The sequence below is a fragment of the Sinocyclocheilus rhinocerous genome, unplaced genomic scaffold (genome assembly GCF_001515625.1).
Source record: "Sinocyclocheilus rhinocerous isolate Xijiao unplaced genomic scaffold, SAMN03320098_v1.1 scaffold47, whole genome shotgun sequence".
Taxonomy (NCBI): domain Eukaryota; kingdom Metazoa; phylum Chordata; class Actinopteri; order Cypriniformes; family Cyprinidae; genus Sinocyclocheilus; species Sinocyclocheilus rhinocerous.
The window spans coordinates 482,721-501,313 of record NW_015633578.1 but is presented as its reverse complement, the minus strand read 5'-3'; the positions used below and the strand labels follow the sequence as shown (position 1 = coordinate 501,313).

At 34.5% G+C, this 18,593-nt stretch overlaps 1 protein-coding gene across 1 annotated transcript in view; it reads right to left on the bottom strand.

Annotated features, from left to right (window-relative positions):
• Positions 1 to 3,787: 3,787 nt before the first annotated feature.
• Positions 3,788 to 18,593, bottom strand: part of LOC107744641 (GRAM domain-containing protein 2-like) — a 15,442-nt gene continuing 636 nt past the window's right edge. Inside the window, exons 2-10 of the mRNA XM_016558445.1 lie at positions 9,127 to 9,276; positions 7,392 to 7,452; positions 7,237 to 7,309; positions 7,029 to 7,132; positions 6,853 to 6,951; positions 5,096 to 5,167; positions 4,948 to 5,016; positions 4,711 to 4,870; positions 3,788 to 3,891 (exon numbers count right to left, since the gene is read on the bottom strand). Of these exons, the coding sequence (XP_016413931.1) occupies positions 3,788 to 3,891; positions 4,711 to 4,870; positions 4,948 to 5,016; positions 5,096 to 5,167; positions 6,853 to 6,951; positions 7,029 to 7,132; positions 7,237 to 7,309; positions 7,392 to 7,452; positions 9,127 to 9,276 (892 nt within the window). The remainder of the gene's footprint in view (positions 3,892 to 4,710; positions 4,871 to 4,947; positions 5,017 to 5,095; positions 5,168 to 6,852; positions 6,952 to 7,028; positions 7,133 to 7,236; positions 7,310 to 7,391; positions 7,453 to 9,126; positions 9,277 to 18,593) is intronic.

Below are 18,593 nucleotides of genomic sequence, written 5' to 3'. Positions count from 1 at the left end.
ACAGATAGATAGACAGACAGACAGACAGATAGACAGACAGAGACAGATAGATAGACAGACAGACAGACAGAGACAGATAGATAGACAGACAGACAGCTAGACAGACACAGACAGACAGAGACAGATAGATAGACAGATAGATAGACAGACAGACAGACAGACAGAGACAGATAGATAGACAGACAGATAGAGGTAACACTTTATAATAACTTTCATTAACAAATCATTAACAAACATTATATAATGCTTAATGGATAATTAATTAATATATATTCAAAGAGTTAGAAACATGATGTAATGTGCTTGTTAATGTCTGCTAATAAACAGATATTATTATAAAATATTATAAAATTAGATAATGTTCAAACAAATCATTATTTCATTTAAGTTAAAATGCTTACAAATGTCACTTTCAATTCCATATCATCAAACACTTCTTGAAATTCTACAAGTGATTTTAACAGATGTTATAAAATGATGAAAAGCTTTTGCTGCTATTGAGGTGTGATACGGGTACGGTTAGGCACAGGTTTGGTGGTATGGGTTGGTTTAAGGGTTGGTTAAGGGGTCAACAGTGTACAGGGGTCAGTTTGATTATTATAAGGGAACACGGTTCAATCTGTCTATATTGTATTGCTGTTGATTTGGTTGAATAATTTGTTTTCCCGTTTATGTATGATTCAAGGAATATCCTGTTTAATGATATACTGAAGAGTAGTATACTAATGTGAGTGTTGAGGCATTAAAAAATTTTTTGCACCAAAATTACAATCGGTTATGTCTTTAGCAAGCATTTAGCTAAACTTAACCAGCCACCCTTTACACAAACCCTGTTACATTAGCTAAAAGTCCAATGCCCATAAAGATACTAAATCATTAGTAATCATTTATAAACATTTACAAATGATGAATAGTTTCCACTTTAGATTGGCTACTGCAAAAACATGAACAAATTATTAATAAATGATTAGTAAAGATGTGTGAATAGAGGTCTACACAACAAAGACTTACTGAAAGTTTACTGACATTTGTAAGCATTTAAATTTACATTAAATAATCATATGAGGTAAGTTTAGTAAGTTCATTAGTAAACATTAACAAGAACATTATCTCACATTTCTAGCTATGTAAATATATATTAACTAATGATCTGTTAAGCATTATATAATGTTTGTTAATGATTTATAAATGAAAGTTATTATTAAGTGTTACCGATATATATAGCCAACATAGCCAATATTTTTAAAATTAGCATTCATGTTGATGCTGTAAATGATGCTGCCATTATACATACATTTCACTGATTTGTAACTTTCCATATTTTAGAGTGCTTGTTAATTGCATAAATCTGATTATCCCCGTCTACAACAAAAGTTGGACATCCTGAAAGTCGCATAAACAAATTCCAGTGGAGATATATATACAGATCATACTTAGACTGAGCTAAATAAACACCGGAGACACTGGATTTCCTTAGCACTTGATTTTTATTCAAACAATGCCAAAGCCAGTCTCACAGAGACACATTAGGCAATAAATAGACCAAACAAGATGTTTACCGACATATTGATACAAAAACAATAACAATTCAATAGTGCAATATCAACAAATTATGAAAGTTGAGTTTCTTGCATTGTGGTTATTAGACAGTCGTTGAGGGGACTTTGAGGTTGCGACGTCCCGGCGACTGGATGAAATGTTGTGCAAATCAATTTGCACGGATCAGTCCAACAAGGAATCTCCATTTCAGGAAAAAGGCATGCATTCATTGGCGCTAGAAATTCGGTGAGTCCATGCGCGTTTATTTCACCAGGATCTGCGGACTGAAAACCAGCAGAGAAAGGTCGCCAGCAGATGACTAAGATACCAAAACTGAGGTGCAACAATCCCACAATGCATTGCGAGTCAGTCCCGGCCCTGAGCGAGAGGTTCTTAGCACCATCCAATGCCCCAGACCCTCAATATAGCGCCCCCTCCAGGACTGGAGAGCGTCTCCACACTATAAAGTGCACTCGAACGGCTACACGTCGCTTAACTCTTGAACATACTGCAACATATTTTTAAGAACACACATATACACACACAAAAATCATGCATATTTTGGACCACGCCACTTTCGTCAAGTATCGCGATTCGTCTCGTTACGAGTCCTGAATGGAAATGCTCCATTTGGGTTTGCGCAAACATGCACGCTTGGTTTTAGCCGTAAATCGGACGCTTAACAATACCACGTCCATCTCTTCTTGCACAAAATTGTATTTATTTATTTTTTTCGGATTACGAAAAGACCAACATGTTGGACTACTTCGTTTCCTTAAAGTATAAAAAGACAAAAAGATACAAAAACTCGTTAAATACCTGATCTGAGCGTTTCTTGTGCATAGACTATACATACAATAATACTAAGGGCTGGCTAGCTAGCTTAGCTCTTTTTTAACGTTAAACCAAACCAGTAATATCGCAACGCCTTATACGACATCGTTATTCACGACTTTATTGTTTGATGGTCGTAAAAGTGGTCAAACAAAGGCGCTGCAATGAGTAAGGGTTGGTTAGGTAGCGTAGCTCTTTTTTATCGTTAAAACTAAACCGATAATATCATAAGCCTTTCTACGAAAAAAAAATTAAGGGAGAATGAAACCAAAAGACAAACAAGACAAAGCTAGCCATCAAAAATAAGGAACTTGGGAAGGAAAAATGGAGAAAAGCTTTTCGTGACATTTTTTGATGGTCGTAAAAGTGGTCAAACAAAGGCGCTGCAACGAGTAAGAGTTGGCTAGCTAGCTTAGCTATTTTTATCGTTAAACCGAAACCAGTAAAATTGCAACCCCATATATGACAAAGTTATTTGCAACAAAAGGAGCTACAATCAGTGAGCGTTGGTTAGCTAGCTTAGCTCTTTGCAAAAAAAAAAAAAATGTTTTAACACATTTGTTAATACACTGTTACTTTCAGTAAATATTTGTATAACATTTATAATTTAGTAAATCTTTGTTAAATATTTAACAAACAATTATTTTTAATAAAATTATTTAATATTCTTTAAATCTAAATATTTTAGTAAATTATATATTATATATAATATTATTATATATAAATATATATATGAAATAAATATTTTTTTTTAGTAAATATTCAAAATAATTTTTGCTAGTTACATTTTTTTTTTATAAATGTACTACATATTTGCATAATTTTTATGAATAATTTTTTCGGTAAATACTTTATATTTTAGTGTATATTTTATAAATTATTTTTAGTAAATATTTGTACATTATTTTTACTACATATGTGTGTAACATTTATAAAATATTTTTGTAAATATTTTAATACATTTTAGAGGTTATTTTTAGTAAATATTTACTGTAACTTTGTACAACATTTCGATTTTTTTTAGTAAATCTTTGATAAACATTTTTTAGTAATAGTAATATTAAATTAGTTTTTACTAAACGCTAAATACTAAAATGCTGAAAATATTAAAAATATTGCTACTTTTTATTTCTAACCACATATTTCATAAATATTGTAACATTTCAATACATTTTAAAAATTATTTCAGTAAATATTCCATAAATTGTTTAGTAAATTGCATTACATTTTATAAATAATTTTTAGTAAATATCCTGTAAATTAAGTAAATATTTTTGTACAACATGAATTTTTGGTAAATATTTTTAAATATTTATATTTAATATTTACAAATATTTTCATAAATATTTACTGTAAATTTCTAAATAAATGACTGCTTTATAACTGGAATGTGAAGCAGACTGGTGTGTTTTACTCACAGGATCAGGTAGATGAGCAGCAGAGTGTTGAGGTTGCGGACTTCTCTTTGGATGAGCAGAGATCGCGCTCTATCCGTCACGCTCCAGACCCACGAACTTCCTGCGGTGAGAGGAAGCAGAACCTCCGTTAGCCAATCAAAGTTCCGTCAGTTCATAAAGACAGTCACTTGCTTCATTCCTGAATGATTCAGCCGTTCGAACGAATCAATTGAATGAATGACTCAGTGATAAAATCAGTGACTTGCCGCCACCTGCTGGCGGATTTAGTTTAATTTTTAGCGTATAATTTTAGTTATTTAATATTTCTGTATTCAGAATTTTATATTTAAAACATTAATCTCCACATGAATTTAATTGCACTCATGCCACCTCTGAGCCTCATTAAACGTCTGAAAATGTACCTACAAGCCACTTTTGTGTTCTTCTGTGCCACCTCTGTAGTACAAATTAATTTATTAATACTAATTTCATATGATTGGTAACTTATTTGTCTTATTCTACTTCTTATTATATTGTTTTAAATATAAATTTAAAAAAGCTTAAACATAATTTTTTGAATTTGACAGATTAATTACAGCCATTACAAAGAAAATACTCCTGTAAGTCACTTTAAGGAGTCAAATGTCACCTCTGCTAATTTTTGATCAGAATTTTTGATTATTGATCAGAAGGTGCTCCTAAATTTTTTAATTAGGAGGACAAGCGCTCCTGACTGAAATTGTACGCTATAAATGAAACTAAATCTGCCAGCAGGTGGCGGCAAGTCACTGATTTTATCACCGAGTCATTCATTCAATTGATTCGTTCAAACGGCTGATTCATTCAGGAATGAAGCAAGTGACTCTTTATGAACTGACGGAAAAAACACTTTAATCCCTGCAATCAAACACATTATCACTCAGATTCAGGTCTGTCGTACCGGTGTCTTCGTCACCCGAGCTCTCGTCTGCCGTCTGCGGTGAGCCGCGAGTCGCTGAAGGGCTTTTGATCGCAGTGTTTTCTGAAGCGAGTGGAGACGCAGAGAGCTGGATCTGAGGAGACACTTCGTCCCGCTCGTCCAGACTGGAGTGACTGGAGTTCTGCTGGAGAGACGCAGGTTCACAGTCATTACCAGATCATCTGAAGCCGGTCAGACGAGCGCTGAACGCTCACTTACCAGGGGTTTGGCCTGATCGAAGCTGTTCTCGGCCGATGAGAAGAGAGGGCTGCTGTTGGCACTTCCGTCCTGTCAGAAACGAGAGCGTCAGGAGTGAATAAAAACACATGAAGCGCCAGTCAAATCACGTTAGCAAACGCTCCCTCACCTCCAGCTGAGGACAGACGGATCGCAGCAGCTTATAGCAGCCTTCTCTGTTACGCAGAGACACGAACAAATACTGCAACACAGAGAGAAAAAAATTCATATGATTTAATATAAAAAATAATTAATAATAATAATAAATATATTCTTATATTTTATTACATTATTTTAATATACTTCAGATACAAGTAAATCTCTAAATAACTATTTTTAAAAATACACATTTGAATATACTACAGATATAAGTAAATCTCAAAATAAAAAAAATGTAATGTATTATAGATATATTATAGAGAGTAAATCTCAAAATAAATTAATAAACTAAAGAACTTCTGATAAAATATTTCACGCCATAATATATATATATATATATAAATAAAAATCACATTTTAGGCTTTGTTTTTATAAAATAATAAAAAGCATTAAATGTAAAGTGTCGGGACATTTTACTTTTGAATTTTTTGTGTAATCCCCATTATTCTGAATGTTATATATATATATATATACATATATATAAAATATTGTAATACAATGTAATTTTTAAATTAAATTATTTTTATTAATTTGCATTATTCAGTACATTTCACTAAAATTACTGTAACATTTTTTTATTTTTAGCAATTATTATTTATTAGTATGTTTCACAAAAAAACTACTGTAATTAAATTTTTAATACTTATCAATTGGTATGTTTCACTAAAAATATTAAGACATTTATTTTTATTAACTAGAATTAATTGCGTTTTACTAAAAATAACTAATACATTTATTTATTTTTTAATAACTAACATTAATCAGTATGCTTCACAAAAAATCCTGCAATACATTTGATTCAATTATTTTATTACTTAGCATTAATCAATATATTTCACAAAAAAATTAATTTCTTTTTATTAATTAGCATTAATCAGCATAAATTTAATAATTTTTTCCCCATTTAGTAAAAAGAATTTCACAAGACAATGTGCTTATTGTCTAAAAAAAGGATATGATATTTATATATTATTGTAATAGCCCTTAAAATGTACTTAAAGGGGTCCTATTATGCATTTTCACTTTTTCAACTTTAGTTAGTCTGTAATGTTGCTGTTTGAGCATAACAAAGATCTGCAAAGTTACAAAGCTCAAAGTCCACTTCAAAAGGAGATATTTTATTTAACAGAAATCACTTTTCAAAAACTACAACGAACGACTCGTTTGGACTACAACGCACATTTTCCGGGATTTGTGATATCACAAAGATCGACGAATGGGACGAGACCTGGTAATGAGTGTTATCACTATGTCAGAGACACGCTAGCTTTCCCAAGGCAGACGAACTTAGAGGGGTTACAATCATCCTGGTTTAAATCGCGCTCAAATTGATTTGATTTTGACGCAATATTTACACTGAAGCTCGCAGGCGGCTATGGTAAGGGACGTGACATTTCCCGACCAGGCACCGAGTGCTGCCAATCACAACACACACTGGCCCAGCTAACCAATCACAACACATTTCGTATTTCAGAAGGCGGGACTTCACTTGATACAGGAACTATTCGAGCCGTTCATGCCAGACTGGGGAGAGAGGTGTTGTAATAATGTAAAATATGTGAAAAACAATGTGTTTTTCGAACAACCTAGTATGAGAGCCTGTTCTAGTACACCCCCAAAACAAAATCAAGACTTTGTAAAAGAGCATAATAGGACCCCTTTAATGTTTTCTCTATTGATTGTGGAGTATGAAGCTCATGAGGCGAGGCGAGTGTTTGAGGATCTGACCTTCTCTCCGTCTGTGGTTCGGATGGAAACGGCGTTTGGCACGAGCAGCGCTGTGTTCTGCTTCTTCAGGACGCTCACACTGGCGACGGGAACGACCAGCTGAAACACACACAGGACTCTGTTAAACTGGGCTTTGATCAGGCTCTGAACGCCTGCGGATCGGAGCGCTTCGTTACCTTGGTGTCTTTGAGCAGCACGGAGGAGAAGAAGCACAGGCTGCTGTCGGTGACGTACAGACGGCCGTGATAAGGCACTTCCTTCTGCAGCGCACACACGTAAGCTGGAAACACACGATGACACAGACGTCACAGACACGCCTCGGATCCGTGTGCACTATTGAGCGCGAGACTGAATGTACAAGATAAACAAAGCCTGTGTTCTCACCATGCAGCAGGTCTTCAGTCTCGGGGACTTCTGGGAAGAGTTTGTGGAATGTTTTGTTGTGCTTCATAAAACTCTGAGAAGGACACAGGAAATGAGAATTAGAAGCGTTTTAATAACGTGTCATGTTTGAAAAGACTAATGAAAAGTCCTCTTACACTTCTTGAGTTGAGGCTTTCGCTTCTCTCCAGAGGTCTGTCGATATCAAGAGTGTGAGACCTGCCAATAAAACACCACACATTTTACATATCGATGAAGTAATTAAAAAATGTATGTGGGTCAAAGACGAAAAAGGATTTATGCATAAAAACAATAAGTGTGATACTGCTTTAAATTGTTGTTGTTTTCCCCCCAAATTTAAAAAAAAAAAGTTTAATTTAATTGCATTTTTGTTTTTCTGAGCAAAAAATAAACATCATACATTTTTCCCTGATTAACAGAAGACACCCACTAAAATGTCATTCAGTGTAACAATCGTGTCAGGCATATTTCAATTTATGACATTAAAAGACTAATTACTTTCACTCCAAATACTAATTAGTTGTAATTTTACATTTTTTAAATGTGCCTCTATCCTAGGTTTTGCCCATTTGTCAGTAAGAACTTTTACTCATTTAAAACACAATCAAATGTAATATGCTCCCTTATTCTTTTATATATTTTAACATGTACACGTCAGAATAAGCATGTTTGAATTTTTACATAAATATTGTGTTACACTGAATGACAATGTAACATTATTTCAACCAGATTTTGACATTTTATCCTCCAAAAACGGTTTTGAAACCTTAAAAGTAGACACTTTACTTACATTCAATGTGCTTTCTATAGACATAAAATCACTTTTGTAAATTTCTTTTGATGCGGACATCTTAACGTCTTTGACCCATGTATAGAAAATTTTAATTTAGATTTTTTTAAAGATTTTTAAATATACTTTTATGTATTTTATTATATACAGCTTAATCTGTTTTTTTTTTTTAATTAAAAAATATTTTAGCATTTCTCTTTTTTCAAATAAATTCAAATTTGTCTTTATATATGAAAACACAAGATATTTTATATAAATGTAATTTGTTTTGAATTTTTGAATTTTTACATTTATTCTTCCTTTGTTAAATGAATTTTAAAAATTCACTTTATGTATGAAAATGACATTTTTGATATCGGTAAAGGCCTAAAACATGTTTTAAATATTATAAACAAATATATTTAATATAATAAATATTATAAATAATATAATGAATATTTAATATATTATATTTATTAATAAATGTTTAAAAGAAAAATAAAGTGTATAATTTCTTCTTTAAAAAAATTAAAAATATATATATATTTTTTTAAAAATTTTTTTTACAAAAACACATTTTAAAAATTAATGATTGGCAAATAATTTTTATATTTATAAAATATTTAATAAAATATTTATATTTTTATGAATATTTCAATATTTTATTAATTGTATCTACTATTTTTTTTAAAGACACTATCTATATTTTTTTTTTAAACATTTTTCTTTATACAGGAATACACCACTTATTTTAGATATTGATGAAGATAATAAAATAATAAATATTTCATATAATTTTTTTTTTTTTTTTTTACACACACACACACAAACACATCTACATATATATAATTTTTTTCCCCCTCTAGATGAAAACACCACATATTTTATATATTGATAAAGGTCATTATAAAACCCTTATTAAAAAAAAAAAGTAATTTTTTTTATTTATTTTTTTAAAATTTTATTTCCACCCATCCTTCTATATTCATAACAGTTTCCTAACAGTGTCATGTTGACCATCAGAGTGATTGTTTAGGCTGGTCTACAGTAGCAGAACTGGTTAAACGCAACAACTCGATGGAAAGACTCGGACGCTCTCGTACCTGTGCAGGACCTGCCGGCTCAGGCTCTTGGTCTGCTGCTGAACCTCCAGCTGATTCTCCTCCAAACTAAACACCTTCCTGCTCCCCAGCTTGCTTTTCGTCCTCCCCTTCTTCACCTTCGCGGGGATCGTCCCGGCGTCCACCGCATAGCTGTGAAAACAGCACAAAACCACCGTCAGCCTCATGACTACGCCGCTCGCAGCTCTCCACTCCAGCCTTAAACGCCGCCTGACTTCACGAGGCCATGCGAACGCTTGCAAAAGACAGACAGATGGGAAATACAGGGCATTTACCAGGAGTAATGATATCAAATCATGCAAACAGCTCAGCTTTACGAGTTTCTCTCAGCCGCTGATACGAGTGTAATGGTTAAACAGAGTCAAACGCGCCAGGAAAGCAAATATATGATAAAACAGACCAACAGCACTTCACTCCGACCTCTATAACACAACCACAGCAGTAAAAACTCAAGAGTAAACACTACCGACTGAAAAACAACCTTCAAAGGAAACCCCGCACCAATTTTCGCTTGGAACTTGCTAGTAAAATTCAACAGGTAATACATTGAATGCAGCCCATTGAATGTAAACCTACTCTACCAGTACAAATACTCCAATACTCTTGCTTAAAAATGACTGAAGTCCTATTCGTTCACACCTGTAGAGATTATTTCCATGCCTGCGAGATAATCGTAAACTCAACGATCTGTTCATCCTCAAAAAAAAACAAAAAAAAAAGTGTACACAAAACTGGCCTCAAGCCATAACGCTGGAGTCTGATGCTCGGCCAAAAGCAATAAATAAAGTCTAGAGGCTCAGCGAGTCTAAAAAACACAGGTCTGGTCTGCGGTCGCGTTCCAGTGGGAACTGCTGCCTTTCTCTGTATGCAAATGAGAGGGGCGGAGCTAGAACTCAGCTATGGTCTGCAGTTTCTCCAATGGGAGCTGCTCCCTTCCCACTGTATGCAAATGAGTGGGCAGAGCTGAAGACAGAGTTCTGGTCTGCGGTCGTGCTCCAATGGCCGCTGCCGCTTTTTCCTGTATGCAAATGCGAGTGGGCGGAGCCTCTGACCTCAGATGGTGTGACTGTGGCATGCTGATGTAATGCAACACCTGCACGCAGAGGCAGGAGCCGCAGGTGAAAACATGCTGAGAAACACAGCAGTGGCGCTTGACAAGAAGCGAATGCGTTTACAGTCAACAAGTCATGATTTATAGAAGCGAAAGTCGAATCGCTGTAATTCTTCGCCTGAAAGGAACTCAAAGTAACCGCTTCCTCGTTAAGCACTGAGGGTTTTTTTTTTGTTGTTGTTGAAATGCTACATATGCTAAGCACAGCTGCTGGAAACCTTTCCCAGCATTCAGAGCCATTCAATTTATGACTGAATTTATGCAGAATTATATATAGGTTAAAAGACAGCGTATGACATGTAATAAAAACACTTGCAGTCCTATGACTAGGTATCACACTCTAACAAGCATGAATTAAATTCAAATTACTATAAATATATATAGATATATTTTATATATATTTAATTTGCTTTAAAGAAAAAGTATAATTTATTAATATATGTATAATATATTATAATACTTGTTGAAAAACTTATATATTTTCACTTATCTTTCTTTAAATAAATTTTTCTTTACATATGAAAATAGCTGATATATGTATATCTTACATATATTTAATTGGTTTGAAAGAAAATACATTTGATCATTTATTCATCTTTTTTAAATGAATTAGATTTTTTTCTTTCTATATGAAAATGCCACATTTTTTATATTTGAAATGGCCTATAATATTTTAAATATTGCAAAGAAATATATATATAATTTACAATGTATTTTTCTTTTAAAAATTCTTTTAATATTTTTTTATATTAATTTAATTAAAAAAAGCTTTTTTCTTTATGAAAACAATCTTAATATAAAAGGCTAAATAAATAAATAACATTTCTTTAAACACATTAACTGTTTTTTTAAAAGAAAACTACGTTTTATAAATTGTTTTTTTTTTGTCATACATAAACTTGCCACATATTAAATAAATAAAAGACCTATTAACATATTAAACCTATTACCCATATTAAAAAAATGTAATAAACGCACCGAGCAGGCATGCATCCACCTACGATGGGCGTAACGATTACGAATGACTCTCAAATGCCACGGAAACATTCCTGAGCTCATCTGCGAGGGAAGGGAAGCTTTTACAGCCAAAAGAGAACAAAAGAAAACCATTACGACACAAGGAAGCTGGCAGCCACTGAAATAACGTCTAGAATTTTACAGAGAATTCAGCCAGCTTTTGTTAAGAGTGTTTCATCTTGAAACCTTTAGATATGAAAGCAAATCAATGGCACGCAAACACATTCAAAAGCAGAGCCGCACCTGCAAGAGGCTAATTTGGCGTCACCGATGAAATAAACACTAAGTCTAAAGAAGGCTTCCTAGATGTTGCCAAAAAAGCAGGAATACCAAGAAATAATTCTTAATGTCATTTGCATATAATAAGATGTGTAGAGGGTTTTTTCTGACCTAAATAAACACACTATAAATGCTAAATCTATACGAGGAAGTAAACGTAATTTAAAACTTCACATGGAACCACTGGGACACAACACAATTAAATATAGAATTGAAAGAATAAAATGGGAATTATAAATTTTTCATTTTCAATGCTGATACTGATTACAGTAACAGAAAAAAATTAAATAATTAAATTACAATAAAATTAATAAAAACTAATAAAACATATATTTATATAATAAGATGTGTAGAGGGTTTTTTCTGACCTAAATAAACACACTATAAATGCTAAATCTATACGAGGAAGTAAACGTAATTTAAAACTTCACATGGAACCACTGGGACACAACACAATTAAATATAGAATTGAAAGAATAAAATGGGAATTATAAATTTTTCATTTTCAATGCTGATACTGATTACAGTAACAGAAAAAAATTAGAAAATAATAAAACAATAAAATTAATAAAAACTAATAAAAATATATATTTAATAAAATTATACTAATAACTATTATTAGTAGTATTAGTATTCAGTAATATATTATTTTATAAATTATTTTGCATACAGAAAAATTAAAGAATGTAATAATGAAATATAAACTTTTAATTTTCTCAATCTCAATGGTTATTCTGATAATATAATATATGATACCAAAAAATGAATGTGATTCTGGTAATATAGTAACTTTTTACTGTATTACCTAAAATATTCACACAAAATGGTTTAAGCATAAACTAAAGCAACTAATTTACTGCATCACTTCATTTTCTTCACGCAAAACATAATTGCTGCTTTCGCTTTTGCAATCAGCGTAAAACAAGCCACACAAGTTCTCTGCAGAGTACGATGTATTAAAGACATTAAAGCACACTTCATATTGCAGATCTATTTTTAAAAGCCCTCAGATCACACCCTTTAACCGGCTTCAGTAAACCCCCAACCACAGTGTTTTCTCCTGTCTGAAGTCGAGTATTCAGGCGAAACAGAGGCATTTTGGGAATCTGCTGCCCCGCTGTGGGAGTTTGTAAGAATGCAAGCCAGCAAAGTCATATTTGTAAATGATGTGAATGCATTAAATAAACCAAACACTCTGTTCAAACAGTTTGAGTCAATGCCATTAGGATTTCAACTGTGTCATTCCGGTTTCGTGGCATTAGAACAATAATAAAGGACCCAGAGATCCTGTTTAACAGTCTTATATCTCATGCACAATGAACCTCGCGACTTCTATTTGGCTTAAAGATGCGCAGTGATTTAAAGAGAAGACAACGAGCATCAAACATCCCCTGTTGACTCGTCTGATGCTGAAGATAAAACCAGATGAGATAAGCAACAAACGGTGGCATAAACACACCAAACAAGGAAATGTGTTGGGAGTTCAAGGCCCGTTTTCAGCGATAAACGTTTATCGCGCTCGCCTTTGTGCTGACAACAAAAGTTCAGTCTTTGCAAATGAGTCAAAGTGTTCGAGAACGGTTGGTTTTGGTGATTTAATTGGCATGAACAAAGACAGAACTAGTCAACGTTTTGGTCTTTAAAGCTGTTGGAATTCAATCCGCTAGCTATGAAACCAAATCCCCGGCAAGCTAGCGGCTCAACGACGTACTCGCAGCTGCTCACCATCATATATCAGAGTAGGGCTGTGCGATTAATCGAAATCGAATCGAAATCGCGCGTTCATGCTTGCCGCACTCACGCAGCCGGTCTCGTAATGCTCGTTTATACTCGCACCCGGCTCCGCACTGCAAGTCTTCACGAGCGCATCTGGCAGTATGGATGAGGCTTGGCGCAACCTGTGTCGACTCGCGCCTGGCTTCGCGTTTAAAACGAATGTAAATTCAGTCTAACAGTTTGCTGATTTCACTTGGATGAAATGAAACATTCAGCACATTTTCCACTTGTTCTTAAAATCCCAAATACTTAAAATGAATAAATCAGCCTATGTAACATATGTAATACTTTAATAATTGACTTAAGAAATACAGTTCTTTATTTATAAAAAATAGACAAATATTTTCTGTGAAATTCAGTAATTAAGTTAATTCTGTAAAAGTAGTTATACCATTATAATCTTGCCTGCTGAAAAAAAAAAACTATAGAACCCCTCCCAAAACACAATAAAAAATGTAATGGATTTCAGGGTTATAATGGGAATTGTATTGGTTTTTGTAATGGTTTAATGGAAACTATAAGAATTTCTGTGATGGTTTCTATTGTTTTTTTCAGCAGGGTAATGATACCCATACTGTGCTGCACATTATTGGCAATATTGAGCTGAAGCTTGACTTTGCAAATTTAAAATCGCAAATCAAATCGCAATCGCAATATCTGTCAAAAAAATCGCAATTTGATATTTTCCCCCAAATTGCACAGCCCTATATCAGAGCTAGCTAAAGCAGTTCTAAACGTCTCCTACCTTCCCAAATCCTCACGTGTGGCCGTATCCAAGCGGTTTGGGTCCTTATCGCCATCCATTGCAGCGTCCTCCCAGCGCTAGCGACTACTGAACTGCTTTTGACCAGCTGAACTAGATGCTGAGCAATGGGGTCTAAAGGTTTCCTTTACAGCTGCTCAGTTACACAAGCGCAGGCCGTCGGAAAAAAAGTGAGATAGTGAGGCACAGGGAAGCCAAAGTGGGAGTCGAGGGAGGGATAAAGGATCCCACAATGGCCCATTTGAATGCCATTGAAGACATGCAAACAAAGGCCTCGCTAGTGGCCACCTATTGTCTTTGTGATGGGGTAGAAGGTCAACAAACCCATGGGAAATCTAGAGAAAGACCTCCACAAGACCAGGAGTTTTTTTGCAAGGATCTGATTTGGCCAATACTGGAAGCAAATAAATACTTCAAGTATACTGGAAGGTTTCTGTGTGAACCTGAAGTTGCTTTCCAACAACTAAATTCTGACTTTTGAGAGTGACAAAAATGTGACCCTGGATCACAAAACCAGTCATAAGGGTCAATTTTCCGAAATTGAGATTCATACATCAGCTGAAAGCTGAATAAATAAGCTTCCATTGATGTATGGTTTGTTAGGATAGGACAATATTTGGCTGAGATGCAACTATTTGAAAATCTGGAGGTCTGCAAGGGTGCAAAAAAATCTAAATATTGAGAAAATCATCTTTAAAGTTGTCCAAATGAAGTTCTTAGCAATGCATATTACTAATCAAAAATTAAGTTTTAATATATTTACGGTGGGAAATGTACAATATATCTTCATGGAACATGATTTTTACTTAATATCCTAATGATTTTTGGCATAAAAGAAAAATCTATAATTTTGACCCATACAAGTTTTTTTTTGGCTATTGCTACAAATATACCCCAGCGACTTAACACTGCTTTTGTGCTCCAGGGTCACAAATGGCTACTTTATAATTTTTTATAAAGGCAAAAAAAATATTTAAAAATCCATGCAAAATGATACATGGAAAAACTGAGCAAAACCCAGTTTATGTGAAAAAATACACAAATTTGATTTTGAACATAACATAAAAAATTAATCAACCAAGATTTTAATCAAGAGTTTAATCAAACAAGAGTTACATTTTTCTCAAGACAGCTAAAAAAATAAATGAAAACCAGTGTTATTTTAGTATCATTGAGTTACTAATATTTTGAATTACTTTTTATTTCCCTATTTTAATTTTAGTTAATGATACTTTATTTTTTTGTATTTTGTGTCTATATGGATGTATTAATTTTAATTTTAGTTTCAGTTATTTTAGGAAATCAAGTTAAACTAAATGAAAATGATAAATGTTGTAACTTACTTTTTTATTACCACTGAACCTTTTCTCCATCTGACCCCTGACCTCCTTGTGCCATTATAAATAAAGATGATTCATCCCTGGCCTAATGCACACTGCACATACACAAGCATTCAAGGCTGATGTTTGCCAATGGAAACGCATCAGCTCATATACGTCCACATCTGCACGGTGAATCACCGAAGATAGCTTAAAGATCCTTGTCAAGGCCTGAAAACAAGTAGTTCTTGAATCTTAAGTTCTGCACTTATTATTAATCAGTATTTCTCAGGGCATTCTGTACTTCTGTTTATAAGCAAGACACCATGTTCTAACAGAGAAGATTAAGTGAGTGTTTGCCCAGTTTCATGGAGCACACTAGCATAACGTGATATTGAGAATATCAGGTCAGTTTTCATTGCATAAGCATAAGATTTTCACGCTCTGTAAAACACAGGGGTACTAGATCACCATTGGTTAACGGATGGGAGGAACTGTCGACTGAATGCAATTCAAGATCGCTGCCAAGAAGCCGACATGTAAATCAGAGATCGACGGGTTGAATTGTGTCAACGCTGCACACCAGGAAACCATAGATCATTTTCAAGAAAGCCTCCATTAGAATTCACTAGTTGAGCAAGTCGTGTGTTACCCAGCTTGCAAAATGAATAGACTTGAGCAGAAGCAGTGAGAACACAGTCAAACCACACGTAGAGAATAGAAGGTCCTTCATCAAAGTGTGATAAATGAGCCGAGTGGGTGTTTGCTGAAAAAACAGTGATGTGTTAAACCACACGAAAACTTGAGCTTGAGCCAACAACATTTAACCAACAACAAACCACACTAAGTTGTCCTATACCTCTAAAAAGAAATAATAAATAAAATCTAAACATAGAAACTACATCAAATCCAAAGTTCATATCCATCTCTCAAAATACACCAAATCTTGGTCTCAAAACTCGAGATGAATTGCAAAAGAAACTCAAAAGAACCAAAAGCGAGACTCTTAAAAATTGGTGTAACCATGAAACCTGAGCTAACATCTTCAAAGAGTGGCGTAGAATAAGGTTTAGGCCTTGACATCTATCGAGCCATGATGTCCGTTCAAGAGCCAACACCAATCCCTGTGGGCAAACACAGCTTGCCACTTGTGGACGGGGGCCAAACCTACGACACAGAGGACATTTGTGCAAGTCACATGACCTGAATGTATCCGTCTCACTTCCTCAGTCTAAGGATAGGACAGGAATCACATGAAACTGATCATATTTTGTTCTTTTGGTGTGGTTATTAATAGCTTAGGGGAACTTTGTTTGGGGAAGTACTTCATGCAAGTATTGTTTTTTTCAGTAAAGGTGCTAAAGGTTGAGGCCACCAATATGTCATGGGTTCCTCAATGTGGATTTCACCAAATCAGTGTGAAATGCTGGGGACTGGAACGTTGAGAACTTTGAACATCTGCTTGACTTTCGCGGGCAACGAAGAATCAAGAATGCTGCTTTGAACTGATGCACTAAGAAGCAGAAAGACTTTAACGTGCCAAATCTGGAAGCCACATTAAAATTTACAAGGAGTGGTCCAATCTTACTCAGGGGAACCCAACAGACCTTCTAAAATGACCTCAACTCTATCCAAACAAAGTTCCTTATGTAGGAGCGACGCTCAAAAGCTGTTGTGCAAGACTTCAAGTATAACTCAACGTCCTTTACCGGTTATCTATGTGAACGATAAGCGGACAGGGCCCATACTTTTCTTTACAAGGTCCGGAGAAGCTAATTCAATTCCATTGGGAAACAAAATTAGCCCAGACAGCTTGCCCACACCTGGCACACCACCTGGAACAAGCTTTTGGGCTAAAAATAGACGCCGATAGATAACGTGACCCACATGTGTTGGAATACCAATACAACTGAGGGTCTATGAGATCATCTGTTTATCTGGAGAAATGCTTGTCAATCTAAACCACTTATGGGGCATTGTGATGTAACGTCGACATTTAGCACATGCCGTAATTTGACACATTCCTGCTCCAAATGACATTTAGGACCATCACTGAAGACAATGCAATTTGGCCAAGAAAGAAGTTCAATTGCATTCCAACTGCCCGAGTGAATGGAAAACTCACACCTTGATGATGGTTAGGAATTTAGAGCATAACGGCGATGTGGATTGGTTTGTTTATGTCACAATTGCAGATGAGGGCTACACCATTCATGCTACACTGGTATAAGAATAGCTGGAGTGAACTGGTATATTAATAGGTATATTTTCCATTAAATGGCTCAATGTAAATTGGAACTCATTGGAAAATGTGAGTTAGGGAAATCAGCTCTAGTCTAAAACTAGCCCAGTAATTCCTTTACAATAACATGAGTGATGCGATCCAGGTACAGTACCGGCTTAACGACTCTAATAATAACCAACACAAAGACAAGTCCACATAAAAAGCTGGTATTATATTACACTGCATGGCTATTTTTTTTTTAGGAGTTTGGAGGTTTTTAAGGAGGCTGACATTGTAAATACAATAAAAAACATGGTGTTCAGATATGTACCTTGTCATATATTACCATATACATATACAATATTATATATGCACCATGGTAATACAATAATTCACCATGGCATGTCCAAACACACACTGGTACTGTCATGATAGGCCTACATGTCAAAAACAACATTCCTATTATCACCGTGGTATATAAAAACTGTGGTGAAATAAAAACATGGTACAGCCACGGTAGATGGCATTTTACCATTGTATTTTACTGTGGTAGTATCACAGTGGTCGTATCAGATAATACCATGGTATTTTAACATGTACCAGAGTATTTCATGTTAGTCCAATGCTCTACCATGGTACCTGTCCAAAAACATAGTGGTGTTGATTCAATGGTATTTAAAAAAAATAAACACCACGGTGTTTACATCTAACATCTTCACTGTACCATGGTACTACCACGGTAAATGGAATGCAGTAAAAAGCATTAATGGCAGGGATATCTAGGAAAAGACGTGTAAAAAAGCAATGTGTTTACTATAAAGTAATAAATAAAATGATATCTAATCTGTCAACGGGAAGCAATAAAGTCATCACACACACACACACACACACACCCACCCACCCTCTCTCTCACTCTCTCACACACACACACACACACCCCCACCCACCCTCTCTCTCACT